Raw genomic sequence first — 26,198 nt, forward strand, 5'->3', positions numbered from 1 at the left:
TTGTCCCTGGCGAGGCCAAAAAACCTTACCTGAGTTCTGTGGCTGTCTTTCCTGTTGCCTCCGATGGCTGGGTATAGTCCCAGCATTTGTCACCACTCCCAGTGGCGCTGCTGGACTAAGAGCTGCCAGCCCACTGATTGGCCAGCTCCATTAGGCGGGACTTCCTGCCTCAAGGAGGCAGGGAGTCCCGCCCAAGACCATTGAAGGGCCCGGGGAGCGAACAATCTCGGCTTGGCTCCCTAGGCCCAGCGGAGGCGGGCTTGGCACCGACTTTTTGGCTGGTGGGCAGGGCCTCTGGTCCAATGTAAAATTATGGCCGTTGTACAGCAAACATTTCTAAATGGCAACTAAGCGAAAAGAATTCTAAAACTGACATTGTACATAATTTGTTTTTCAGCATAATGAGACCCAAGAAGAATGGAAAATTAAAGCTGTTCTGGAAGGGAAGGACTTCTTTGGTCCATCAATGCTGTACATACAGGCTTGCGAAACAGCAATGTACCCATTAATGTTCAAACCAAATTTTGAGTGTGTGACAATGGTAGGATGTCTAATTGCTTTTGTATGTTATATTGTTGAATACTTGATAGGCTGTGTAATATAAAATTATCGATGACAGGCCATTGCTCATGTAAAATCAGTACTTCCATATTTATTTTCAGTATTCTGTGTTTGAAATAATAATCAAGAGGGGAGTCATTGTGGAGTTACTGCAGATAGGAAGTAACCTACTAAGATATTAGAATTTTCATTGATGCTATTTCAGGTTCATATGACTGAAATGTGGACTACTGTTGGCAAATGGGGAAGAAGTAGTATCTGGCCAGCAGTTAAGGTGGTAGATGTATTTTAACAGAAAAATTTTTTAATTGCTAGCAAGCACATGAATTGAGTTGTTTCAAGGGGGAGAGTGAAAAAAGAAACTTGGGCACTCCAATGTTAAGGACTGTTTTTTGTGACTTTTACCACTGCACCAGTTTTGACAGAAAAATTAGAAGAGTGTGGCAACACTCCAATGCTACTCTCCTCTAATGCTACTCCCAATTAACATAATGGGGACCATTTTCATGTTGCATGTAAATCAGACAGGCGGTGAAGCATTACATGGTGGCCATCAGGAAGAGTGAGCAGAGGCTGTTTGCAATTTTCATGGTTGGCCCTAATTTCAGTTAGATTGGCAACCTGCCAACACTAAATGCATCCCCAATTCAGAGGGCATTCCCATATATATTCTTAACCCTGTTTGTAACTTGGGCAGGGGTCATGAGGCATTAGTCGAAGCAAGTTGCAAACTATACTGACCTTAGCAGATAGGGTGTGAGAGATTTTAACTCCCAGGCCTCATCTGCACAGATTTCCTCAGTCTCCTGTCCAAAACTGATGGGAGGCAGCTAGGGGATGAGATGCAATATCAGACAGAAGGAAGCTAATACCAGGGACTGACACTCAGGTAAGTCAGTGGCTGGGAGTGGGTTCGGGAGGATTTCATGATTGGGGATGGAGGAACCATGGGGCAGGAATATTTAAACTTTACTTGTGGGGCCGGAGGAGCAGCAAAAAAATGTAAAACCTCTTCCCGGTTGGCTTTTTGGGAAAGCCTTGGTGGCTTCACCACGCAGAGTTCTGGTTAAAAACCATTCTGGTCTTGATGACATCATTTGAGTCTGATCTACATATTTTAAGAAGATTGCTGCAGTATCTGGCAGGTGCCCCTCTTGCCTGCTCAGCAGAGCAGATTAAAATAGGGACCGTAGGAAGACAGCGGGCCCTCAGCGTTAAGTCCTAGAGGTAATCTTAACTGCTCCCTCTTGGTATGCGTTGAGCAGGCATATCACCTCTCTTATAATGAAAGCAAAACAGGAGCAGGACCAGAACAGAGGCATGAAGGATAAGGCTACACCAAGGCAGAAGCAGAGGACTTCAACCAAATTCTACAGGGTTCATTCGGGGCCTTGCCTCACTTATATTGGTAGAATGGCACCATCAGAGTTTTGGGACTCCCACTAAAATCATTTGAATCCTTTGATGTTTTTAGTCTCTAAAATGTTACAAATGTATAAGTTGTTAAAGTGCATTAATGAAACATGTGAGACTGCCCATGCATTTTTGTATATGTTGCAACCTGTACTTGAAAATGAAGGTCCAGTAAATGCCCAAGATATCTGTTACAACCGTGATTTCCAGTATAGACATGGACAAAAATAAAATGGCCTCCATACAAATGCCACAGAGAAGGTTAACATAGAAACATAAGAGCAGGAGAAGGCTATTCAGCCCTTCAAGCCTATTCAATTAGATCAATGCTGATCTGCACCTCAAATCCATTTACCCACCTTTGTTTCAATGGGGCGAGCTGGGGAAGAATGTTAGATTAATAATTTCATGCTTAAATGGCCTAGCTGTAAAATCATAGTTCTAATTGTAATTTTAATTGATGCACAGCAATGTGGTTGACTCTTAACTGCCCTCTGTAATGGCTTAGCAAGCCATTCAAGTTGTCAAGAAGGTGGGTGATCACCACCTTCTTGAGGGTAATTCAGGATGGGCAATAAATTCTGGCTTTGCTTGCGACACCCATATCCTGTGAATTAAAAAAAAACAAGATGATGCCCTGTGGGAGTAAGGATTCAACGTGACTATACCAATTGGCAAGTTGGTTTACTTTATTGAGAAACAAAAGACAAATCCAGGTAGCAAGCTATTATAGATTCAGGTAGCGATTTACAGAACAACTCGAGCTATACACTTCCTGTGTTGCAGCTGGATGTCGGACCACACTGTGTCTTTGTTCAGTCCTCTGTTCTCTTCTACCTTCTTCTGTATCCTTCTTCTCCTGTCCTGACTTTTCTCTCCGTCATGCCAGTTATTGCAGACTCTCTTTTATCTCTAGGTGGTCCTGCTAACTTTTGTCAGAGCACCTATCAGAGGTACCGCTGTCCATTTCTAATCCAATTATTGTGATCTGTGTGTATCCCCTCTGACTCAAGTCATGTACATTTTAACAAGCTTGTGCTCCCTTTTGTTCTCCAGTTTCTTATCTTACGATATGTCTCACCATGTGGTTACACAACCTCAGTTTCTGCTTACACTGTAGTTTTAATCTAATCAACTACCTGACATGATTTCAACCTAATCAACTGTCTCACTGTGGTTTCAACCTAATCAACTGTCTCACTGTGGTTTCAACCTAATCAACTGTCTTTTCACTAACAATACTCTAGCAGCTTCACCATAATTTTCATGCAGCTTCTAGCTTGATACTTCTCCCATAATTCCATTACTTAGCATATCCAAGCATAAAGCACGTTATACATAGTTCAATAATCTTGTTCTGTTCTCTTGTTCTGGATTTCCACACTAGAAAAAGAAACCTCTGAATCATTGATGCAATGGTGCTAAAGTATATAATGTTAAAATTTCTTGCTAATGCTTTAGTGACTATGTCAGTACAGTTTGGTAAGACTTGAATTCTTTTAGCATCTTTCACATCCTCAGATCCCAATGTGATTCACAGTCAATTAATGACTTGATTTGTAGTTACTGATGCTTTGTAGGCAAACTTAGCAGAAAATTTTCACATTCATAGAAATAGGAGCAGTTATTCTATTTTAAATATTAAGTGAGGGATAAACGTTGACCAAGAGAATTCTGTCCAATTCAAGATTGAACCTGAGATCATACTGGTATGCATGGATCAGCTATTCACTGGATAAACTTGCTGGACCATCAGGGGATCTTATAAATTAAATTTAAAGTATTTCTGACTATTTACTTACAGTTTATGCTCCAGTCTGTAAGTTGTGACATCAATGCAGTGCATATTGAGTCTGTGAAACACGATCTGTTTTATACGAACAAGCAAGGTTCATAAAACTTCCCTGATCAGTCAATAAGTTTATCTGGTGCAGTGCAGTCATACACACAGATCAAGATGATGTCAGGGACATTTATCTGTGTTCAGTTAGCTGAATCTAGTCAGAGGGGCAGTAGAGGCACGATGTTTCGTCTCAACATTATGGGATAAGAGAGGGACATTTGGCCAGGATTTCACCTCTTGATGCTGTCTAGAAATTCCTGCACATTTGTAGATGTCAATGGAAGGCAAGTTAGGCTGTTCCCATAGTTGAATAACCTAACCAAGCTTTCTCTCGAGGCTCATGCATGACTAATGCCTACTTGATAAAAGTACACTAAGGTCATCAGTCTGCACAAAATCAAACCCCCAGAAGAGGTCAGTGCCTTTCAGAGAGGCTGGGGGTGGGGGGAAATGAGAGAAATTTAGCAAGAATAGTACTGTGTCCAGTTCTGATCATTGAAACACAAGGAAGAGCCACAAGACAATCCCTAGTGTTGGAGGACTGATTTTCATGGAAAGATTGAAGAAACCTTGAAAGGAGGCAACAGAAGTAATTTTATACAATGTTTACAAAGGTTGTAAATGGCGTAGAAAGCATAAATACAGAACACTACTTCGAACTAAATCATGACAATATGCCAAGTTTCAAACTAGTTAAAGGTAACTTTAAGGACTGAATCCAGGAAATGCTTTCTCACACAGAGTGATGAACACATGGAATAGACTTCCTTATAGGCTAGAGGCAGCAAAACCCTCAGAATCATTTAAGAAACAGTTGGACATGGTGATGAGGCAACTGTCGGTTCTTTCTGGATGGATGAGAAAATGTGGCCAGAATGATCTTCCTCATTAGTTAGAAAGGTCATCACTAACCTATAATTAATTCCTTATAATTTGTTATTTTTAGCATACTCTATTCATTACAAATTATATGGACACATTTGCTGTTATTTGCATTATGTAATAATCATTAAACTATGCTGAGTTGCCTGAATCAGAACTTTACTAATGTTGCTTAAACATTTTGAGTTGTACTAAGATGATCAGTATGCAGCACCTCCTAGAATGCTCATTTGCTAACTGAGCTTTAAATGCATTGCAAAGGAATGACCGTTAGACAGTGAAACCGGCCCCTACTATTTTTAACACTTAAGTTTCTTTTGAACTTCCTCCTTATTCACAGGGTAAACTTGTCCTGGTGAATGAAACAGATGGTACTGAGCGTATCATCAACCTCAAAGGGATTGGCAAAAAGCCTGTAGCAGTGGATCATGTCAGGATAGACTGCCAAGTAAGACAGATTACAAGGAAGGTCCTAATGGTTCCCAATTATACACAAACCAGGTTAACATGTAAGGTAAGAGAATTCAGATTTTACAACATTAAGCTTGATTTCCTTACCAAAATGAGCTAATACAAATTATACTGTATTAAAACATCTATTTAGCCAACATCAATTTAACACTCAATTACTTTAACAAATTGCAACTACAGGGGCCATTTTAACTCTTCTCCTGATTGGCGTAAAAGAAGTGGGTAACCGAGTATCTACATTTCCCACTCTGTTTTTGCCAATCTGCCAATCTAATACCGCTGGTTTTGTTGATGGATAAGGCTTTTGCTTGTCTCTGGCAGAACCTTATTAATAAATGAAAGACCTATATCAGACCTGATGGAATTTTAACCGACTCTCTGAGTGAGGTGCTGGCTATACCTGCCTGCCAGGTAAACATGTCGGGAATCCAGTGAGACCCACTATAGTAAATTTTAAAGTAAGTGCTCTGCCGGGCCCCACAAGGAAAATCTGACCTCTGCTATCACAGTTACCCCCATCTCCCGGCAGCGAGACCCTGCAAATTAGACTAATTTTACTGCCAGTGTCCTCCATCTGATGCCAGTGAATATCCTCTGGAGCTCCCAATTTTCATCTTTCTCCACCCAACAGCTGCTGCTTTCTCTGGAAATGGCTGATGAATCTTTATATTATATAACTGCCGAATTCAAGCAAGTTAAAATCTTTTGGCCCTCTGACCCACACTCCTGTGCGATTCCCACCAGGGGTTAAAATCAGCCTTATATATACCCTGTTGATTTAAAGAACAAACTGTTTTGCAAACAAATCCAGTGTCTTAACTAAAAACAAGAAATGCTGGAACCACTCAGCAGGTCTGGCAGCATCTGTGAAAAGAGAAGCAGAGTTAACGTTTCGGGTCAGTGACCCTTCTTTTATTTCAGATTTCCAGCATCCGCAGTATTTTGCTTTTATTTCAGTGTCTTAACTAGGTCAGTTAAATCGGATTTTTTGTGTGTGACTGCCCAAACACTCTCATAACCATAATTTCTCACCCACGTAAAGTCAAATTAAGGGAGGTGTTACAGCATTAATAACTGGATCAGTATTTCTCAGGATTTCAATTCTGGTAGCATTTAATGTAAAACTTTAATAGAATTCTCCACTTTTGATTTTGCTATCTTTCTTACTTGTTGGTTTTTGCATATCTGCAATCATTTTCAACTGGAAGAGTGAAAGAAGTAGCTGTGGATTCTATACAACTTCAGATCAATGTAACATAATCCAAATTAAGGCTTCAATAATTCCTCAGGAGCAATCCATTTTATATGGCTGCAACAAAAAATTACCTAAATTCACCAGTTCCTTGACTTATTATTAAGTGGCAAATGGTCCCAAAAAAGGAAAGGATTCTGTTCCCTTGAAATAATTGAGAAAAAAATTCTCCCATTTCCTCTTCACATGCGGGTTGAACAAAGGTACCTTGCTAGAGTGGTCTCCCATAAAAAAGGTCCTAATATGCTTTGCAAATGGAGGTAGTTAAGGGAAATAAATGCTCAACTGGGAGGAAAGGATTACAAAGTGTTCCAAAAGCTTCATTGAAATATTGGGTTTGGAGGTGTTTTTTGAAGATGAAGAAACAAGTGGAGGAGCTTAGAGAAGGAATTCCAGAGAGTAAAGATGGTATTGGATGCTTGACACTTCCACTTTCGGGGGGGGTAATATTCTCGGGCAAGGGGGAAATGGTCTGTGTGCATGTGGGGAGTTAAATCCCCTGAAATTGACGTTGGGTCAGGATCCCGACATCATCTCATCCTCCACTGGGTTTCTATAGGGTGGGATTGAAGGCGAGTGGGCACCCACTTGAATCTAACATGGAAGTTAGTCGGGTAATTAAAAAGCCAATTAAGAACTGTTTTAATGTTAATTTCTGGATTTCCCAGCCCGGGAACCTGTTTCCCAACCAGTCAGCAACTCGCCAGGGTCACCGAGGTGAGTGTACAGTTTGGCAGAGCTTCTTCACTAAAACTGACAAGCTGGGAAGGCTTTGATCAGTTACACTGAAGAGCTCCAGCCATGGCCATTGAGAGACTGCTGTTCAAAGCATTTCTTCTCTCAGAGAGTGCTTTCACTGCTTGACAGGTGTTTGCCAATTTGTTAGAAGGCACTTCACCTGTCTAGCACTTCACTCACCTTCAACTGCACTTCTTTGCTGCCATACCTCATCACGGCAGCTACGCCTTGCATCTCTGATGAGGGGCAAGGGCAAAAGCCAGACCACTAACAACAGCACCAGAAGCAGCACCAGCTTTCTTGTTTTCAGTCGCATGCCCCTCCATAGGGAAGTGGGGATGGACACAGCGATGCAGCTGGAAGGAGGTGAGAGCCGCAATACAGGGTCTACATGCAGAGAATCATTTCTCTTGTCATGTCTAAGCACCAGTGCCTCAGGGAGCTCAGACGCTCATGGCAGGTCACTGCTGACATCTGCAGCCTCCTGGGACAAAATATCCTAGTGGAGCAAGTGGGCACGCATTGCCAGTGGCTGACAAGGTGCCTGTCACTGGGTGGCCACCACTCCCCACCCCATGCCCCCGCCCCCGCCCCCGCCCCGCTGGGTCTTTGTCTCTACCTGTCACCAAGTTCTGTGCTCTCTTTTCTTGCAAGGAAGGAAAGCAGAGAGGTGTGAGTATATGTAATGGCTTGTGTGGAGAAGAGGGAAGGACACTGTGAGGCATGGGTGTGAAGGAGCAGTAGGATGAGGTTGAGTGCGAGTGTTGGCTGCGCAGATGGGGAGACAGGAATGCAACGAGTTTCAAGCTGTCTTGTCCTGAGGAGTGCTGTGCAGATAAATGCTGGGCAAGTCAAAATGTGGGGTTTGGCACCTGAAAGTGTTATGTTACTCTCCTTTCCCACCTTCCTGAGGTCCTGGGCCCTCAGTGCACTGTCTCCAGGTTGGAGGGAGCACACCTCTGCTGCTCACTTCCTCAGCCACTTCCACCCACACCTGCTTTGTTAGAGGGGTTCTCCTCCTCCTTTCCTTGAGAAAGCTCACTTCACTGCAGCCCGTCAGATCCCGCAGCAGGACCTCTAGGTAAGAGTGAGAGACCTGAAGAGCAGTCTTCCAGGTCTCCTTTATATTCTTGTGGTTTCTGCAGCCTCAAAAATGCAAGTGCTGGTGAGGCCTTGTAACCAATGCCATGGTCTCTTTAATTAGAAATCTTTCCTTTCACAGAATCTAAGTGTCATCCCGCCCTCCCTTCCCTAATTGGTTGGGAAGCCTGGAGATGTGATGCTGATGCCTTGGATGGGTTAAAGAGCCTCAGCTAAGTCTGTCCATTAGTAAATTGAGTTCCTAACCAAAAATTATACCCCTCTGCGTTCCAGTAGGGACTAAGTCCAGAAGTTTCTGCCCTCAGTCTTTAACATATGTACTAGCCTATAAACATTAATGGAACAGTAAATGGGATGTATTTAAACTTGCTAAATTGGTATTAACAGCCTTAGAATAGGGTTGGTAGACTTAATATCCATTAATGCCAAAACTTTGCCTGCAACCAAAGCACCTGTATGTTTCAAGCAATAGGTCTTTTTTCAAACATACAATCAGGGTCCTATGACATACATAGGATCCCAATTGCCATTTTTAGGAAAGAACTGGTAATACTGTGCTCTCCAACAAGTTTTACTGGCAATAGAGCTGAAGATGTTCTGAAAAGTTAAGTTTTAAATTCTTTTATCAGGCCAGAAAGCATGAATGCGCATTTGGGACCTATGACACGCCAGTTCTATTTAAATATGAACTGGGCCTCAAAATGGCTCCAGCTAAAACAGGCATATTGCTGGTGCATTGAAGTTAAAATTGACCCAAATGTTTTCTATTTCGGTAATATTCAGATGAGCTGAGGTGTTAAAGGTCTAATGTGTATCATTTAATTTAACAACGTCTGCTTTACACTGTTCATATATAAACACCCAAATTGTTCCAAATTTCAACTAGTCTATGCTGTAGCATAACTTGACAACTGATTCACTGCATTCAAATACTCTCTTTAAAAAGTGTCACAACTTGGCAAACTAATGTTTATATGAAATGATATACCTTACTTTGTTAAAAGATGTACAACCAAACATTTGTATTTCCAGGTTGTATCAGACTTACTAATAGTGAGTGGAGAACCATTTTTTACCTTAAAAGCTGGACAAACTGCTCCATATTTACTTAATATCTTACCATGGAAACGAGGGAAGTTCACAGGTAAGACCACCAATTAAATAAATGTGTAGCTTTGAATAATTTAACTGAATTCTTCAAGGAAGTTATTAAGTGAATAAAGTAATGAGTGAATGTGGCGCAATTGAACTTCCAAAAAGAATGTGAGGACGAAAGTCAATGGCTTTACACGTAATTTGGCAGTTTCAATATAGGGATGAGGAGTAAATGGGTATTTCTCAGATTGGAAATATGTAGGTAGTGGCATGAAACATGGATTTTTTGTGATCTTTTATTTTCCATCTATATAAAGGAATTGGGCATCCGATTTCCAGGACTGGATTGTGCACACATTTATTCGCACATTTTCCCGATCTTTCTGATTCTCTTAATTTAAGTAAATGTAACTATATTGTTTTTAGTGTCTTTGAGTACCTTATTTAATGTCTTTTTTGAAGGTGTCAGCCTCTCCCAAAACCTTGGACTTGGTGGTCCTTTGAAATTATGCCGTGAATACCCAGAATCACAAAATCACAGAATTGTTACAGCACAGAAGGAGACCATTCGGCCTGTCATGTCTGCACTGGCCCTCCGAAAGAATGATTTACTTAGTGCCACTCCCTGCCTTCTCCCTGTAGCCCTGCACATTCTTCCTTTTTAGATAACAATCCAATTCCCTCTTGAATGTCTCGATTGAACCTACCTCCACCACACTCTCAGACAGTGCATTCCAAATCCTAACCACTCACTGCGTGAAAAAGTTCTTCCTCATGTCGTCATTGCTTCTTTTGCCAATTACCTTAAATCTGTGCCCTCTGGTTCTTGAACCTTCACCCAATGGGAACAGTTTTTCTCCATCTACTCTGCCCAGACCCCTCATGATTTTGAATACCTGTATCAAATCTCCTTTCAGTCTTCTCTTCAAGGAAAACAGTCTCAACTTCTCCAATCTAGCTACATAACTGAAGTTCTTCATCCCTGGAAATATTCTTGTGAATCTTTCCTGCACTCTCCCTAATGTCTTCACATCTTTCCTAAAATGTTACCATCAGAACTGGACGCAGTACTCCAGTTGAGGCCGAACCAGTGTTCTATACAAGTTTAACATAACTTTCTTGCTTTTGTGCACTAGCCCTGTTAATAAAGCTTAGGATGCTGTATGCTTTATTCACCACTCTCTCAACTTGTCCTGCCACCTCCAATGTCTTATGTACCTATACACCCAGGTCCCTCTGTTCTTGCACTACCTTTAGAGTTGTACCGTTTATTTTATATTGTCTCTCTGCATTCTTCCTACCAAAATGAATCACTTCACACTTCTCTGCATTAAATTTCATCTGCTACTTGTCTGCCCATTTCACCAACCTGTCTATGTCCTTTTGAAGTTCTACACTATCCTCCTCACAGTTTCGTATCATCCGCACATTTTGAAATTGTACCCTGTACACCCAGGTATAGGCCATTAATAGCTATCAGGAAGAGAAAAGGTTCTAACACCGACCCCTGGGGAACTCCACTACAAACCTTCCTCCAGTCTGAAAAACATTCATTAACCATTACTCTCGGTTTCCTGTCACAACCAATTTTGTATCTATGTTGCTACTGTCCCTTTATTCCATGAGCTATAACTTTGCTCACAAGTCTGTTGAGCAGCACTTTATCAGGTCCACTGGGAACATCACTGTATACTTCGCTCATGTCCATAAAACTACAGTTTCCCACTACTCTTTGCTTTCTGTCCCTTAACCAATTTCATATCTATGCTGCTACTGTCTCTTTAATCCTATGAGCTTTAATTTTGCTAACAAGTCTATTACGTGGTACTTCATTAAACATCTTTTGAAAGTCCATCTACACAACGTCAACCTACTCCATTACTTCAGTAAATATGATTCTCCTTTAACAAATCTGTGATGGGTATCATTTATTAACCTATGACTTCCAAGTGATAATTAATTTCATCTTGAATTGTTGTCTCCAGGAGTTTCCCCACCACAGACTTTAGGTTGACTGGCCTGTAGCTTACCAGGTTTATCCCTTTCCCCTTTATTGAACAGGGATGTAAGTAATATTTGCAAGCCTCCAGTCCTCTGACACTACTCCCTATCTAACAAGGATTGGAAGATTGTGGCCAGAGCCTATGCGATGTCCATCCTTACTTCCCTTAGCAATTTAGGATGCATCCCATCTAGATCAAGTGACTTTTCTACTTTGAGTGCTGCCAACCATTTTAGTACTTGCTCTTTATCTTTATCCTATCCAATTTCTCTACTACCTCCTCCTTTACTATGACATTGGCAGCATACTCTTCTTTCGTGAATATAGATACAAAGTATTCATTTAGTACTTCAGCCATATCCTCCGCCTCCATAAGAATATCACTTTTTTGGTCCATAATTGTTGGATCCCATTAGTAACACAAAGAGAGACGAAGTCTGACTGTAGCTTTAAGAAACTTTATTGCAGTACTTCTTGGTTACATCATCAGCAAAGCAAACAGCAACAACACCTGGGCTCTCCTCTCCTCTCCTGCCTGCGATGGGAAATCAAGCCTTTCTTATAGTTCTTCATACACATCAGTGACACCCCCTTTATGTTTCCAATTGGTTTACAAACTCTGCAGTTTCTTGGTGTCATGGCCTGATTGGGGTACTGCCTTGTCAAGCAGTTTCTTATCCCCCTATCTCCTTGGACCGTTAGGCTGATTGCTATACAATGGGCTACTATTATACAGCCTGCAGCTGTCCTGTTAGTTTTTACTTGTTAGTCTACTTCTACTGATAAGCTGTCTGTGCAGCCCTGAAGCTATGAAGTCATTTCTGATAAGCTGTCTCTGCAGCTCCGAGGTTAGTTTGTTAGTAGTACATGATTGATTAATTATTTCACCTTAAATGTCCCCATATTATTCTGTTCTCGAAAATTCTGTTCCCACAATAATTGACCCCAGAAAGCATGAAAATTTACTAATTGGTCATGTATTTACATATCCCCTAATGTTTCTGTTTCACTTTCAGTTTTTCTCTCAGAGACACAGAAATGCTCAACATTCATGTGCTGGGAGGTGGTAGGGTGGGGGTAAGATCTGGAAATCCAGCAATTCCAAACCAAAGCTGAACCAGAAAAAAACTAGGGAACCCGCTGAGCAGCTGGAAATAGTTCATAGTTTTTAATGAGCCCTAAAGGAGCATTCCTGCTTCTTCTGCCACCACAAAGAAAAACAGAAATTCTTTTAGTGGCTGTTTTATCAGCAGTCTCTTTAAGACCACTCAAGCCCTAGTACCAGTGGGTGGATCATGTAAAATGTACCCTCTGCCCACTATATTGTAAATTACAAATGGGGTCCTACAACTGATGTAGGACTCGATTTATATAGTAACGTGGGTTTCCACCTGTTCTGGGCCAGAACTCTGGTTGCCCAATTGCAGGCTTGCCTGACGGCTGTTCCAGACATGGACATGTAGTCAATGGATGGGTGATTTTTTTAAATTTTCAACTGCCAGATACCACATCTCCTAACATAAGGAGGTTGAGCAGCAGCTGAACATGGGTTTACTTCCTATAGCGCCTTGAGATATTGGATTGATGGGATATCTAATGCAAATCTCAATATTGAGATTATAGTGGAAATATGCAAAGTTCATCTCTGGGAGGTAACATAAGTGAATTAAAATATAAGATGGTTCCAAAAGGTTATGTATTGATTATTGGAAAGTCAATGCAGTAACTAAAACAGACGGGCGGCACAGTGGCGCAGTGGTTAGCACCACAGCCTCACAGCTCCAGGGACCCGGGTTTGATTCTGGGTACTGCCTGTGCGGAGTTTGCAAGTTCTCCCTGTGTCTGCGTGGGTTTTCGCCGGGTGCTCTGGTTTCCTCCCACATCCAAAAGACTTGCAGGTGATAGGTAAATTGGCCATTGTAAATTGCCCCTAGTATAGATAGGTGATAGGGAATATGAGATTACTGTCGGGTTAGTATAAATGGGTGGTTGTTGGTCGGCACAGACTCGGTGGGCCGAAGGGCCTGTTTCAGTGCTGTATCTCTAAATAAAATAAAATAAAAATAAAATAAATAAATGTAAAAATGACTAAGTAAGGCATTGAAAATGCAACACAATAAGCCTCCAAAATAAATTGGGAGGTACATGAGAGAAACAGGTAAGAAAACAGACAAGACAACCCAGTGAGAGATAGTATTCAGAGCGGAGGGCTCTGTAATGTTGGAAAGGGAGAATGTCCTTGCGGGGCCAAAGATTTGGCTAGAGTTCAGAAGCAAAAAGGGTGTAATCAAGTGACTGGGGGTATTGTGTAATGAGAAAGGAATAATTGACAATCTAGTGGTGCGAGACCCCTTGGGGATGAGCAACCACAATATGATAGAATTCTGCATCAAGATGGAGAGTGACGTAGTTCATTCTGAGACTCGGGTCCTGAATCTTAGTAAAGGAAACTACGAAGGTATGAGGCGCGAGTTGGCTCTGACGGATTGGGAGATGTTATTTAAAGGGATGATGGTGGATAGGCAATGGCAAACATTTAAAGAGCACATGGATGAACTGCAACAATTGTTTATCCCTGTCTGGCGCAAAAGTAAAATGGGAAAGGTAGCCAAACCATGGCTTACAAGGGAAATTAGAAACAGCATTAGATCCAAGGAAGAGGCATATAAATTCTCCAGAAAAAAACAGCAGACCTGAGGATTGGGAGCAGTTTAGAATTCAGCAAAAGAGGACCGAGGGATTGATTAAGAAGGGGAAAATAGAGTACGAGAGCAAGCTTGCGGTGAGCATAAAAACTGACTGTAAAAGTTTCTACAGGTATGTGAAGAGAAAAAAATTGGTGAAGACAAATGTAAGTCCCTTACAGTCAGAAACAGGGGAATTTATTATGGGGAACAAAGAAATGGCTGACCAACTAAATGCATACTTTGGTTCTGTCTTCACAAAGGAGGGCACAAATATCATAGCAGAAATGTTGAAAAACACAGGGTTTAGTGAGAGAATAGAACTGAAGGAAATCAGTATTAGTAGAGAAATGGTGTTGGGGAAATTGATGGGATTGAAGGCCAATAAATCCCCAGGGCCTGATGGTATGCATCCCAGAGTACATAAGGAAGTGGCCCTAGAAATAGTGAATGCATTGGCGGTCATCTTCCAAGATTCTATAGACTCTGGAACAATTCCTACAGATTGAAGGGTAGCTAATGTAACCCCACTATTTAAAAAGGGAGGTAGAGAGAAAGCAGGGAATTATAGACCAGTCAGCCCGACTTCGGTGGTGGAGAAAATTCTAGAGACCATTATCAAAGATTTTATAGCAGAGCACTTAGAGAACAGTGGTAGAATCGGGTAGAGTCAGCATGGATTTACGAAAGGGAAATCATGCTTGACAAATCTGCTAGAATTCTTCGAGAATGTAACTAGTAGAGTTGATGAGGGGGAGCCGGTGGATGTGGTTTATTTGGACTTTCAGAAGGCTTTCGACAAAGTCCCACATAAGAGATTAGTGTGTAAAATTAAAGCGCATGGGATTGGGAGTAGTGTATTGCGATGGATAGAAAATTGGTTGGCAGACAGGAAACAAAAAGTAGGGATAAATGGGTCTTTTTCCAAATGGCAGGCAGTGACTAGTGGGGTACTGCAGGGATTGGTGCTAGGACCCCAGCTATTCACAAGATATATTAATGATTTAGTTGAGGGAACTAAATGTAATATTTCCAAATTTGCAGATGACACAAAACTGGGTGGGAGGGTGAGTTGTGAGGAGGATGTAGAGAGGCTTCAGGGTGATTTGGACAAGTTGAGTGAGGGGGCTAATGCATGGCAGATGCAGTATAATGTGGATAAATGTGAGGTTATCCACTTTGGTAGCAAAAACAGGAAGGCAGATTATTATCTGAACGGCTATAAACTGAGAGAGGGGAATATGCAGCAAGACCTGGGTGTTCTCGTACACCAGTTGCTGAAGGTAAGCATGCAGGTGCAACAGGCAGTAAAAAAGGCAAATGGTATGTTGGCCTTCATTGCGAGAGGATTCGAGTACAGAAGCAGGGATGTCTTGCTGCAATTATACAGGGCCTTGGTGAGGCCACACGTGGAATATTGTGTGCAGTTTTGGTCTCCTTATCTGAGGAAGGATGTTCTTGCTATAGAGGGCGTGCAGCAAAGGTTTACCAGACTGATTCCTGGGATGGCGGGTCTGACGTATAAGGAGAGATTGAGTCGGTTGGGATTATATTTGCTGGAGTTCAGAAGAGTGAGGGGGGATCTCATAGAAACCTATAAAATTTTAACAGGACTTGACAGGTTGGATGCAGGAAGGATGTTCCCGATGGTGGGGGAGTCCAGAACCAGGGGTCATAGTCTAAGGATATGGGGTAAATCTTTCAGGACTGAGATGAGGAGAAATTTCTTCACCCAGAGCGTGGTGAGCCTGTAGAGTTCGCTACCACAGAAAGCAGTTGAGGCCAAAACATTGCATGTTTCAAGAAGGAGTTAGATATAGCTCTTGGGTTTAAAGGGACCAAAGGATATGGGGCGAAAGCGGGAACAGGTTACTGAGTTGGATGATCAGAATGAATGGCGGAGCAGGCTCGAAAGGCCGAATGGCCTACTCCTGCTCATGTTTTCTATGTTTCTATCCTATAGCCCTCCAAATAGCGAGGGAGAGAGATAGAGGACCAAATCTGCAGGGAAATTACAGAGATGTGCAAGAACTATGGAGTAGTGATATTGGGGAGAGGCGTGAGGGGGGTGCTTTCATCACCCAAATATCGATTGGGATAATGTTAAAGGGTAAGGATGGGGAGGAATTTCTGAAAAGTGTTCAGGAGAACCTCCTTGACCTGTATGTTCTCGGTGCAACTAGGAAGGAGGCATTGCTTGATCTGGTGTTGGGGAATGAGGTGGACCAAGTGTGTCTGTGGGGGAACACTTGGGTAAGAGAGTTCATTGTTTCATAAGGTTTAGACTAGCATTGGAGAAAAGCAAGGAATAATCTAAAGTAGCGCTTCTAAATTGGCATCTTCAATGGGATGAGAGGGGAATCTAGTCAGGGTAAGATGGAACAGGAAAAAGGGTAATGGAGCAATGGGTGGTCTTTAAGAAGTAGATGTTTCAGGTACAGGCTAGGTACATTCCAACAAGGGTGAAAGGTAGGGGGAACTAAAGCCAGGGCTCTTTGGATGACGAGGGAATTAAAGAACAGGATGAAACAAAAAAAATAGGGTATATGATGCATGTCTGGTGAATTCTCCAAGCGAGAACCAAGTGAAATACTATAAGTTTAGAGAGAAATTGAGGAAGAAAATAAGACTGACAACAAGAGAATATGAGAATAGAATGACAGTTAACATAAAAGGGAACTCAAAAATCTTCTCCCAGCATGTAAATTGTATGCGGGTGGTAAGAGGCCGAGTGGAGCCTATTAGGGCCAAAGAGGGTGATGTATGCTTAGAGGTGCAAGGCAAGGCTTGTATCGGTATTTATTAAGGAAGAGGATGCTGCCAAAATATCAGCAGAAGCGGAGATGGTAGAGGTAATTGAATGGCAGGATGTACTGGAAAGGCTGCCTATGATTAGAGTGGATAAGTCACCCGGTCTAGAATGCTTGCATCGCAGGTTGCTCAAGGAAGTGGTGGCGCAGATATTGGAAGGGCTTGCCATTATCTTCCAACTTTCCCTAGATAGAGAGGAGATATCAGAGGATTGGAGAGTGGCAAATGTGAGACCCTTATTCAATAAAGGGTGTAAAAACATTCCTAGTAACTACAGTCTGGTCAGTTTAACATCAGTGGAGTGTAAGATTTCAGAAACAATAAGAATTGCAGAGAGTCATAGAATCGTTACAGTGCAGAAGGAGGCCATTCGGCCCATCATGTCCACACTGGCTCTCCGAAAGAGCTATTCCCTCAGTTCCATTCCCCTGCCTTCTCCCCATAACCCTGAACGTTCTTCCTTTTTCATATAACTGTCTAATTCCCTTTTGAATGCTTCAATTGAACTTGCCTCCACCACCCTCTCAGGCAGAACATTCCAGACCTTAACCACTGTCTGCATGAAAAAGTTTTCCCTCAGGTCACTTTTGCTACTCTTACCAAATACTTTAAATCTGTGCCCTCTCATTCTCGATCCTTTCACAAGTGAGAACAGTTCCTCTCTATCTACTCTGTCCAGACCCACTTGATTTTGAATACCTCTATCAAATCACCTCTCCGCGTTCTCTTCTCCAAGGAAACCAGTCCTAACTTCTCCAATCCGTCTTCATAACTGAAATCCCGCATCCCTGGAACCATTCTCGTGAATCTTTTCTGTACTCTCTCCAATGCCCTCACGTTTTTCCTAAAGTGCGGCACCCAGAACTGGACGCAATACTCTAGCTGAGGCCGAACTAGTGTCTTCTACAAGTTCAACATAACTTCCTTGCTCTTGTACTCTATGCCCCTATTAATAAAGCCTGAGTCATTGTATGCTTTATTAACCACTCTCTCAACCTGTCCTGCCACCTTCAATGACTTATGCACATATATACCTAGGTCCCTCTGCTCTTGCACCCCCTTTAGAATGGTACCCTTTATTCTATATTCTCTCACCGTGTTCTTCCTCCCAAAATGAATCACTTCACATTTCTCTGCATTGAACTTCATCTGCCACCTGTCTGCCCATTCCACCAATTTGTCTATGTCCTTTTGAAGTTCTACACTATCCTCCTCACAGTTCACAATGCTTCCAAGAGAAGATGAGAATAGAATGGCAGTTAACATAAAAGGGAACTCAAAAATCTTCTATCACCATATAAATTGTAAGCGGGTTGAAGAGGTCGGATGGGGCCTGTTAGGGACAAAGAGGGTGATGTATGCTTAGAGGTGCAAGGCAAGGCTAGAATACTTAATGAGTACTTTGTATTGGTATTTACTAAGGAAGAGGATGCTGACAAAATATCAACAGAAGTGGAGATGGTAGAGGTAATTGAACAGCAGGATGTGCTATAAGGGAACATATTAACAGGCATTTGGAGAGGTTTGAGTTAATTAAGGAGAGCCAGCACAGATTTGTAAAAGGCAGATCATGCTTGACTAATCAAATTGATATTTTATGATGAAATAACACAGAAGGTTGATGAAGGGAAATCAATGGATGGTGTCTGTATGGATTTTAAGAAAGCATTTGATAAAGTACCGCATAAAAGTTTGGTTAACAATATTGAGGCTTATGGAATAGCAGGGTCAGTGTCCAATTGGATAAAAAATTGGCTTAAGGACAGAAAACAGTGAGTCATAGTGAATGGTTGTTTTTCAGACTGGAGGATAGTAGACAGTGGTGTTCCCCAAGGTTCAGTGCTAGGACCACTGCTTTTTATATATATAAAAATGACTTGGCTTTTGGAATACAGAGTAAAATTTCAAACCGGGTCAATGACACCACACTTGAGGCAGACAGCGAGGATGATACAATCAATTGCAACAGGCCATATATAAGCTAGGCAAATGGGCAGATGAGTGGCAGATGGAATTTAAGACAGAGAAATGTGAGGTGATGCATTTTGGCAGAAGGGAGAGGGAGAGGCAATATTGACTAAATGGCACAGTTCTAAAGAGTGTACAAGGACAGAGGGACCAGGGGGTTCACATGCATTGATCTTTGAAGGTGGCAAGACATACTGAGAGAGTAGTTAGCAAAGCATATGGAATTTTGGGCTTCATAAGTAGAGGTATTGAGGACAAAAGCAGGAAAGTTATGCTGAATTTTTACAAAGCTCTGGATAGACCACAACTAGACTATTGTGTCCATCACACTTTAGGAAGGATGTGAGGGTCCTTGAGAGGGTGCAGAGGAGAGTTACCAGAATGGTTCCAAGGATGAGGGATTTTACCTATGAGGTTAGATTGGAGAAGCTGGGCGTTATTTGCCTTGGAGCAAAGGAGATTGAGAGGAGATTTGATAGAGGTATACAAGATTCTAACAGGTTTAGATAAAGTAGACAAGGAAATGCTGTACTCATTAGTTGATGGTATAAGGACTAAGGGACACAAATTGAAGGTTTTGGGAAAAGATGCAGGAGGGATGTGAGGAAGAACTTTTTTTATGCAGTGTGATAATGACCTGGAACTTGTTGCCTATGAAGGTGGTTAAAGCGGAGATGATGAATGATTTCAATAGGAAATTGGATGAGCACTTGAGGGAAATAAACTTGCAGGACCATGGGAATAGAACGAGGGAATGGGACTGATTGGATTCCTCTATAGAGAGCTGGCATAGACTTGCTGAATGGCCTCCTTTTGTACTATAATGACTCTATGACTGTATCTGCTCCTAGCAGCTGAGGTTGCCCATTACCTCTTCCTGTTCCTGAATTTGATTTTTAACTTGGTTGGGATACCAATGCTTTTTAAAAGGTGATGCCATTTTAGAGAGGGGAAGACTTTTCAGCGTAATGTTTATCCCCATAAAACCTGGTTTATAAAAAGTCTAGTTGGCTGTCCACTCACTTTGATGTGGAAAGCAGCTCATTGATCGCTGGCATGTTTTATCCCTCAGTAGAGGAGAAATGTTCAGCTTTTTTTTAATGGCCTCGTTCCAGCCAGTTCTTAAACTGAGCAGGAATTTGACATCCTTCATGCTGCTTGATGTTTATTTCATTGATGAAAAGCACATCAAAGTTTCAGTACTGGGTCTGGTAATCTTCCCTCAGAGGAATGTTCCCCTTTAAATAAATATCAGCACTAAGATCAATTTATCTAGATCAATGTCAAATAGAATTTGGGGTTTGGCTTAAATTTCGACTAAAAGCAACAACAATATATAATGTCAGTAATTCACCCAATTAAAAATAATGCTTTGTTTAATAGTGCATCTGTTACCTATTTGTTTCAGGTGTAATCTCATTTATGGTTGAAGATGAAACACAGCAACAACAGCAGCTGCCCGAGTGCAGTAGCTCAGTGGAAAAGTCAGATGGTGAACAGCCAGTAACAAATGTGACATCAATAGCATGTGAAGCAATTGGGGATGCAAAGTCCGGTATGCTTTTTATAACCAGTAATTGTAAGCTGCAGCATACTATTTGTTTTTTTTTTAATTGACAAAATTTGGGCGTCACAGTGGCGCAGTGGTTAGCACCGCAGCCTCACAGCTCCAGGGACCCGGGTTCGATTCTGGGTACTGCATGTGCGGAGTTTGCAAGTTCTCCCTGTGTCTGTGTGGGTTTCCTCCGGGTGCTCCGGTTTCCTCCCACATGCCAAAGACTTGCAGGTTGATAGGTTAATTGGCCTTTATAAATTGCCCCTAGTATAGGTAGGTGGTAGGGAAATATAGGGACAGGTGGGGATGTGATAGGAATATGGGATTAGTGTAGGATTAGTATAAGTGGGTGGTTGATGGTCGGCACAGACTCGGTGGGCCGAAGGGCCTGTTTCAGTGCTGTATCTCTAAACTAAACTAAACTAAAATTGCTCATGCTCTATCATAGTTGATCATTTACAAGCTATCATAGTTTCAAACAGATCATTGAAAAATTGTGTGGACTGTGGCACTGTTTAGAAATGCAACAAAAGATTAATTTAATCCTTCAAGCAGGCATATCAAGCCCTTTGGGTATAAAAACTAACTGTACAAAGCTACCTTTGAGCAGTTTTGACTCTGACTGAAATACTGCAGTGTTAGAAAGGGTATGTTACCACAGACATCCAAGCTTTTTATTCTTGTTGAATGTCATGTCAGTCAGGTTTCCAAAAGCTTTAGGATTCAACATTAAATTAATACAACATGCTTGGATTGGAAGTAATAACACTTCCAGCTGGCTGAAAGTGGTTTCTTAAAATTGGTAGACCATGCTAGCTTTTACAATTAAAGAGTACATTTGACTTCATGAATACACATGACACAAACTTGCCTTATGGAATGTTTGATCCTCCTTATTTCCTTTGCGATTAGTGAGTAGAATTAGACAGAAACTGTTTCAAACAGGTTTTTTGGTGCATTTAAAAAGTTAGTGGGGATTATGGAGAAGCACCATGTGATGTTACACTAACCTATACAGTCCAGAAGTTTCCAGGTTCATCCAGTGAACTATGCTGAGAAATGTTAGCATTACTTTTGGCTTAGGTATCCCTGAGATATGGAGCACAAAAATTTAGCCATTATTCTTATCTTGTGAAGTATTCCGGTAAATGTGGCAGCATGAGGACAACAAAGAAGTTAGTCAGACTGTTCTACAACCATTTGAGATCTCTGCACTCCACATCTGACGTATTGTGTACACTTTTGGGCACCGCACCTTAGAAAGGAAGAAATTCTGATTCACCAGAATGTTGTTTATTGTTTAGAGATACAGCACTGAAACAGGCCCTTCGGCCCACCGAGTCTGTGCTGACCATCAACCACCCACTTATACTAATCCTACACTAATCCCATATTCCTACCACATCCCCACCTGTCCCTATATTTTCCCTACCACCGACCTATACTAGGGGCAATTTCTAATGGCCAATTTACCTATCAACCTGCAAGTCTTTGGCATGTGGGAGGAAACCGGAGCACCCGGAGGAAACCCACGCAGACACAGGGAGAACCTGCAAACTCCACACAGGCAGTACCCGGAATTGAACCCGGGTCGCTGGAGCTGTGAGGCTGCGCTGCTAACCACTGCGCCACTGTTACTGGGGGTCCAAGGGTTATATTAGGAGGAGAGGAAAGATTACATAAACATAAATTAGTCCTGTATTCCCTGGAAGAAAGGAGATTTTAATGCATGCGGCACTATTGCTGATTGCATGGGAGGTGCTGTTGTGATGTCTAGAAACCCGCAAGAACAGGCTTCCCAAATGTCCTGCACAATTTAACTGCAAGGAGCCTTTCAGTGGGGTTCCTGCCCACAGACAGCCTGATTGACATGCTGGAGGCCTTTGAGGTTAAACGCCTGCTTGACAGGGTTGAAGCCTATGAGAACTGATGTTTTGGAGAGTGGGAGGGATTGTGGGTGGAGCAGAAAGATCCCGGTTTGGGTGTCAGGTAGTCATGGGGGGTCGTATGGTGGTTGGGGATGGCAGTTAGTAGTTGGGCTGGGGGGAGCAGGCGAATCATGGTGGGGTGGGGGAGATGGTCTTCATTGTAGAGGATACAAGTAACATCCCAGAAATAATTGTGAATCAAGAGTTGAAAGGGAGGGAGGAACTTAAAAGGCCTCTTCAGATTGAAAAATAACGAATATTGCTCAGCTATTCAAGAAATAAGGAAGACAGAAAGCAGGAGACTACAGGCCAGTTAGCTAAACATCTGTCATAGGAAAAATGCTGGAATCTATTATTAAGGAGGTTATAGCACGTCATTTAAAAATCTCAATGCAATCAGGCAGAGTCAATATGGTTTTGTGAAAGGGAAATCATGTTTGACTAATTTATTAGGGTTCTTTGAGGAAGTAACAAGCAATGTGGATAATGGGGAACCTGTGGATGTGGTGTACTTGGATTTCCAGAAGGCATTGGACAAGATGCCATGTCAAGATTACTAACCAAAATAAGAGCCCATGGCATACATGGTAACATATTAACATAGATAGAGGATTTGTTAGCTAACAGGAAACTGAAAGTAGGCATAAATGGGTTGTTTTCAGGTTGGCAAACTATAACTAGTGGAGTGCCGTGGGGATCAGTGCTGGGGCCTCAACTATTTACAATCTATATCAATGACTTGGATGAAGGGACTGAATGTATGGTTGCTAAATTTGCTGATGGCATAAAGATTGGTAGGAGAGTAAGTTGTGAAGAGGATATAAGGAGTCAGCAAAGGGATATAGATAGGTTAAGTGAATGGGCAAAGATTTGGCAGATGGAGTATAATATGGGAAAGTATGAACTTGTACACTTTGGCCGAAAAAATAGTAAAGCAACATATTATTGAAATGGAGAGAGATTGCAGAACTCTGAGATGCAGAAGGAGCTGGGTGTCCTGGTACATGGAACACAAGCAAGTTAGTATGCAGGTACAGCAAGTGATTAAAAAGGCAAATGCAATGTTGTCGTTCATTGCAAGGGGAATGGAATATAACAGGAGAGCTGTTTTGCTGCAGTTGTGCAGGGGATTATGAGACCACATCTGGAGTATTGTGTACAGTTTTGGTCTCCTTACTTAAGAAAGAATATAATTGCATTGGAAGCAGTTCAGAGAAGGTTCATTCGACTGATTCCTGGGATAAGAAGGTTATCTTATGAGAAAAGGTTGGACAGGTTGGGTCTGTATTCATTGGAGATTAGAAGGATGAGAGGTGAACTGATTGAAAAATATAAGATCCTGATGGAACTTGACAGAGTGGATTTTGAAAGGATATTTCACCTTGTGGGAAAGACTAAAACTAGGGGGCACAGTTCAAAAATAAAGGGTCTCCCAGTTAAGACAGAGATGAAGAGAATTTTTTTCTCTGAGGGTCGTGAGTCTGTGGAACTCTCTTCCCCAGAGAGATGTGGAGGCAGGGTCATTAAATGTTTTTAAGGCAGAGGTAGACAGATTCTTGACAAACAAGGGAGTCAAATGGTATCGGAGGTAGGCAGGAAAGTCCACAAACAGAGCAGTGTCATGCAGACCCTCACCTGCCAAGAATGAGGCCTATTAATTTTGTCATATGAACATTGATTTTAAACTGTAGCTGGAATGAAGAAATGACATGTTTGAAGATCACCAGACACTGGGCTGGAAGAACATCTAAGAGATGCTGCTTGTGGAGACAAAGGACTATTATTCCCTGCTTCAATTAACCCAAATAGATTTTGATCACCAGACATTGAAGGTGTAAGGAATCACATTCCAGGACCTGCTAATATGATTCAATCCACAAAGCCAGGACTGGCTAAACCAGCTGGTCACATGACTAACTGGCTGGTCCAGATTTTTTGAACTAGCCACAGGACAGTTTGACTTCAGAAGGCGGTTCGCAACTGAAGTTGAAACAAGGAAGCCACTCTCTCTCTCTCTCTCGCGCTTTTTCCCAAGCCACTGGACCCATGGAAGACGCGTAAACCTCAAGAGAGAAAAGACTCCAACATCGAAACAAGTTGAAGCATGAACGGGGCCCCAACGAATAGCAGGACTTACTGGCAACCAAAGACTCCACATTGAACTCAAACTAACTAACAGATATTGCCTCAAACTTTTCCCCTTTATTCCTTCTACTTTTTCTGTCCCTGAGTGTGTGTTTGTCGTGTGTACATGCTAGTGTGGTCGCGTCGCATATTCGGAGTCGTTAACTGGATTAGAGTTTAAGATTAATAAACTTCCACCTTTCTTGTTTAAATCTAAGGATACCTGTCTGATTTCTTTATCTTACAATTGGAGCAGTGAACAAGGGTTCACTGAGGGAGAGCTAAAAACACGGTGTTTTAAATTAAACTCTGTTACGGTTAAATCAGGCAAAGGCTGAGAGGGAACCCCTAGATCCTTTCTCACTTGGTCGTAACATCAGCCATGATCTTATGGAATGACGGAGCAGGTTTGAGGGGCCGAATGGCCTTCTCCTGCTCCTAGTTCTTATGTTTGCATGTTTACTGGCTAGCTTGTTGGGTCTGGTGGAAGTATTCTGCTCTTCCTGTCCCAGAGCAGTGTTGTAAAGGCACTTAACTTTCGCCTCCTTTAAGTTGCCGAATTACCTGGCTGCATAGGGTTAAAAGTAGAATCAATGTTAAAATGAAGGCATACAGGCTCATCATAATATCTAAATGACAAGCCCACTTCCTGTAAGCGAGTTGTTCCCCTGACCCTCGTCCTACCTCTATTAAAACTGGAAGTGGTAGGTTTGAGGCAGGTTGAGTTCCTTTTTCAGACTTCATACATTTCAACTTCTGACAAAACGCCAACCCACCCATTTTTGAGAGTTAAAATTCAGCCACATGTTATTAATAGGCTTTGACAGTGTAGATGAGATGCATTTCCTTGGTCATTATCAATTTAATTTTGTATTGCAGGGAAATGTAATAAAGGATATCTTTTCATAGCTTTTACTTAGGGCCACTGCAAAACAGTCCTGTCATTGTGTTCCCTCTTTTGCACAAACATCAAATCCTCCATTTACAAGCATTTGCTTCACATCCACAAAAACCATGACTCTCTTTTTGAAAACATTTTACATTTCATTCTCCAAGGCATCCCCCCACCTTTATCTTAATCCATCTGTACTTTTAACATCAAAGTAAATAATTCTTCCATCAACAAAAATATGTCTTCCTGATGTTTGCCAGCACTCTTCCTTTGGTATGCCCCTGTAAACCTAGTCTCATTTTTTTCACATTGCTCCCTGAGTGGCAGGATGTTTTGCCATCCCACAGTGGCAGTTTGGGAAGTTAAATTCAATTTTTTAAAAATCTGGAAATATAAAGCTAGCACTAGTAAAAGTGACCATGAAGCTGTCAGATTCTTGTAGAAACCCAACTGTTTCACTAGATTACCTTAGAGAAGAAAACCTGCAATCCTCACCCAGTGGCTCCAATCCCACACTGGCACGGCCCACACTGGCACGGTTGACTCTTAACTGCTCTCTGAGCAAACTAGCTAGCCAATCAAACCGCTAGAAAGAAACAAAAGAATAAAATCAATCAGGACACTGCAAAGGTACACCCAGCCTGACTGACCTACAAAGTCCTCCTCACTAACATCTGGGACCTGTTAGCAAAGCTGGGTGAGCTGTCTCACAGAATAGTCAAGCAACAACCTGGCATAGTCATATTTAGAGAATCAAACCTATCAGCCAATGTCTGAGACTCCTTCGTCACCATTGCTGGTAATATCCTGCCCCACCTCCTCAGACAGATCAAAGCGATCCCACAACTAACAGATGGAACTTCCAGTAGCGAATGCTG

General features: G+C 42.0%; 1 protein-coding gene across 3 annotated transcripts in view; it reads left to right on the plus strand.

Annotated features, from left to right (window-relative positions):
• The window catches only part of LOC137374438 (cilia- and flagella-associated protein 47-like), a 777,638-nt gene that overhangs the window by 492,610 nt on the left and 258,830 nt on the right, over window positions 1-26,198 (plus strand). For all 3 annotated transcript variants that reach the window (XM_068040550.1, XM_068040552.1, XM_068040551.1), the window contains 4 exons: window positions 398-541; window positions 5,040-5,213; window positions 9,294-9,405; window positions 20,230-20,376. In XM_068040550.1, the coding sequence (XP_067896651.1) occupies window positions 398-541; window positions 5,040-5,213; window positions 9,294-9,405; window positions 20,230-20,376 (577 nt within the window). The remainder of the gene's footprint in view (window positions 1-397; window positions 542-5,039; window positions 5,214-9,293; window positions 9,406-20,229; window positions 20,377-26,198) is intronic.

The sequence above is a fragment of the Heterodontus francisci genome, chromosome 10 (assembly GCF_036365525.1).
Source record: "Heterodontus francisci isolate sHetFra1 chromosome 10, sHetFra1.hap1, whole genome shotgun sequence".
Lineage (NCBI taxonomy): Eukaryota > Metazoa > Chordata > Chondrichthyes > Heterodontiformes > Heterodontidae > Heterodontus > Heterodontus francisci.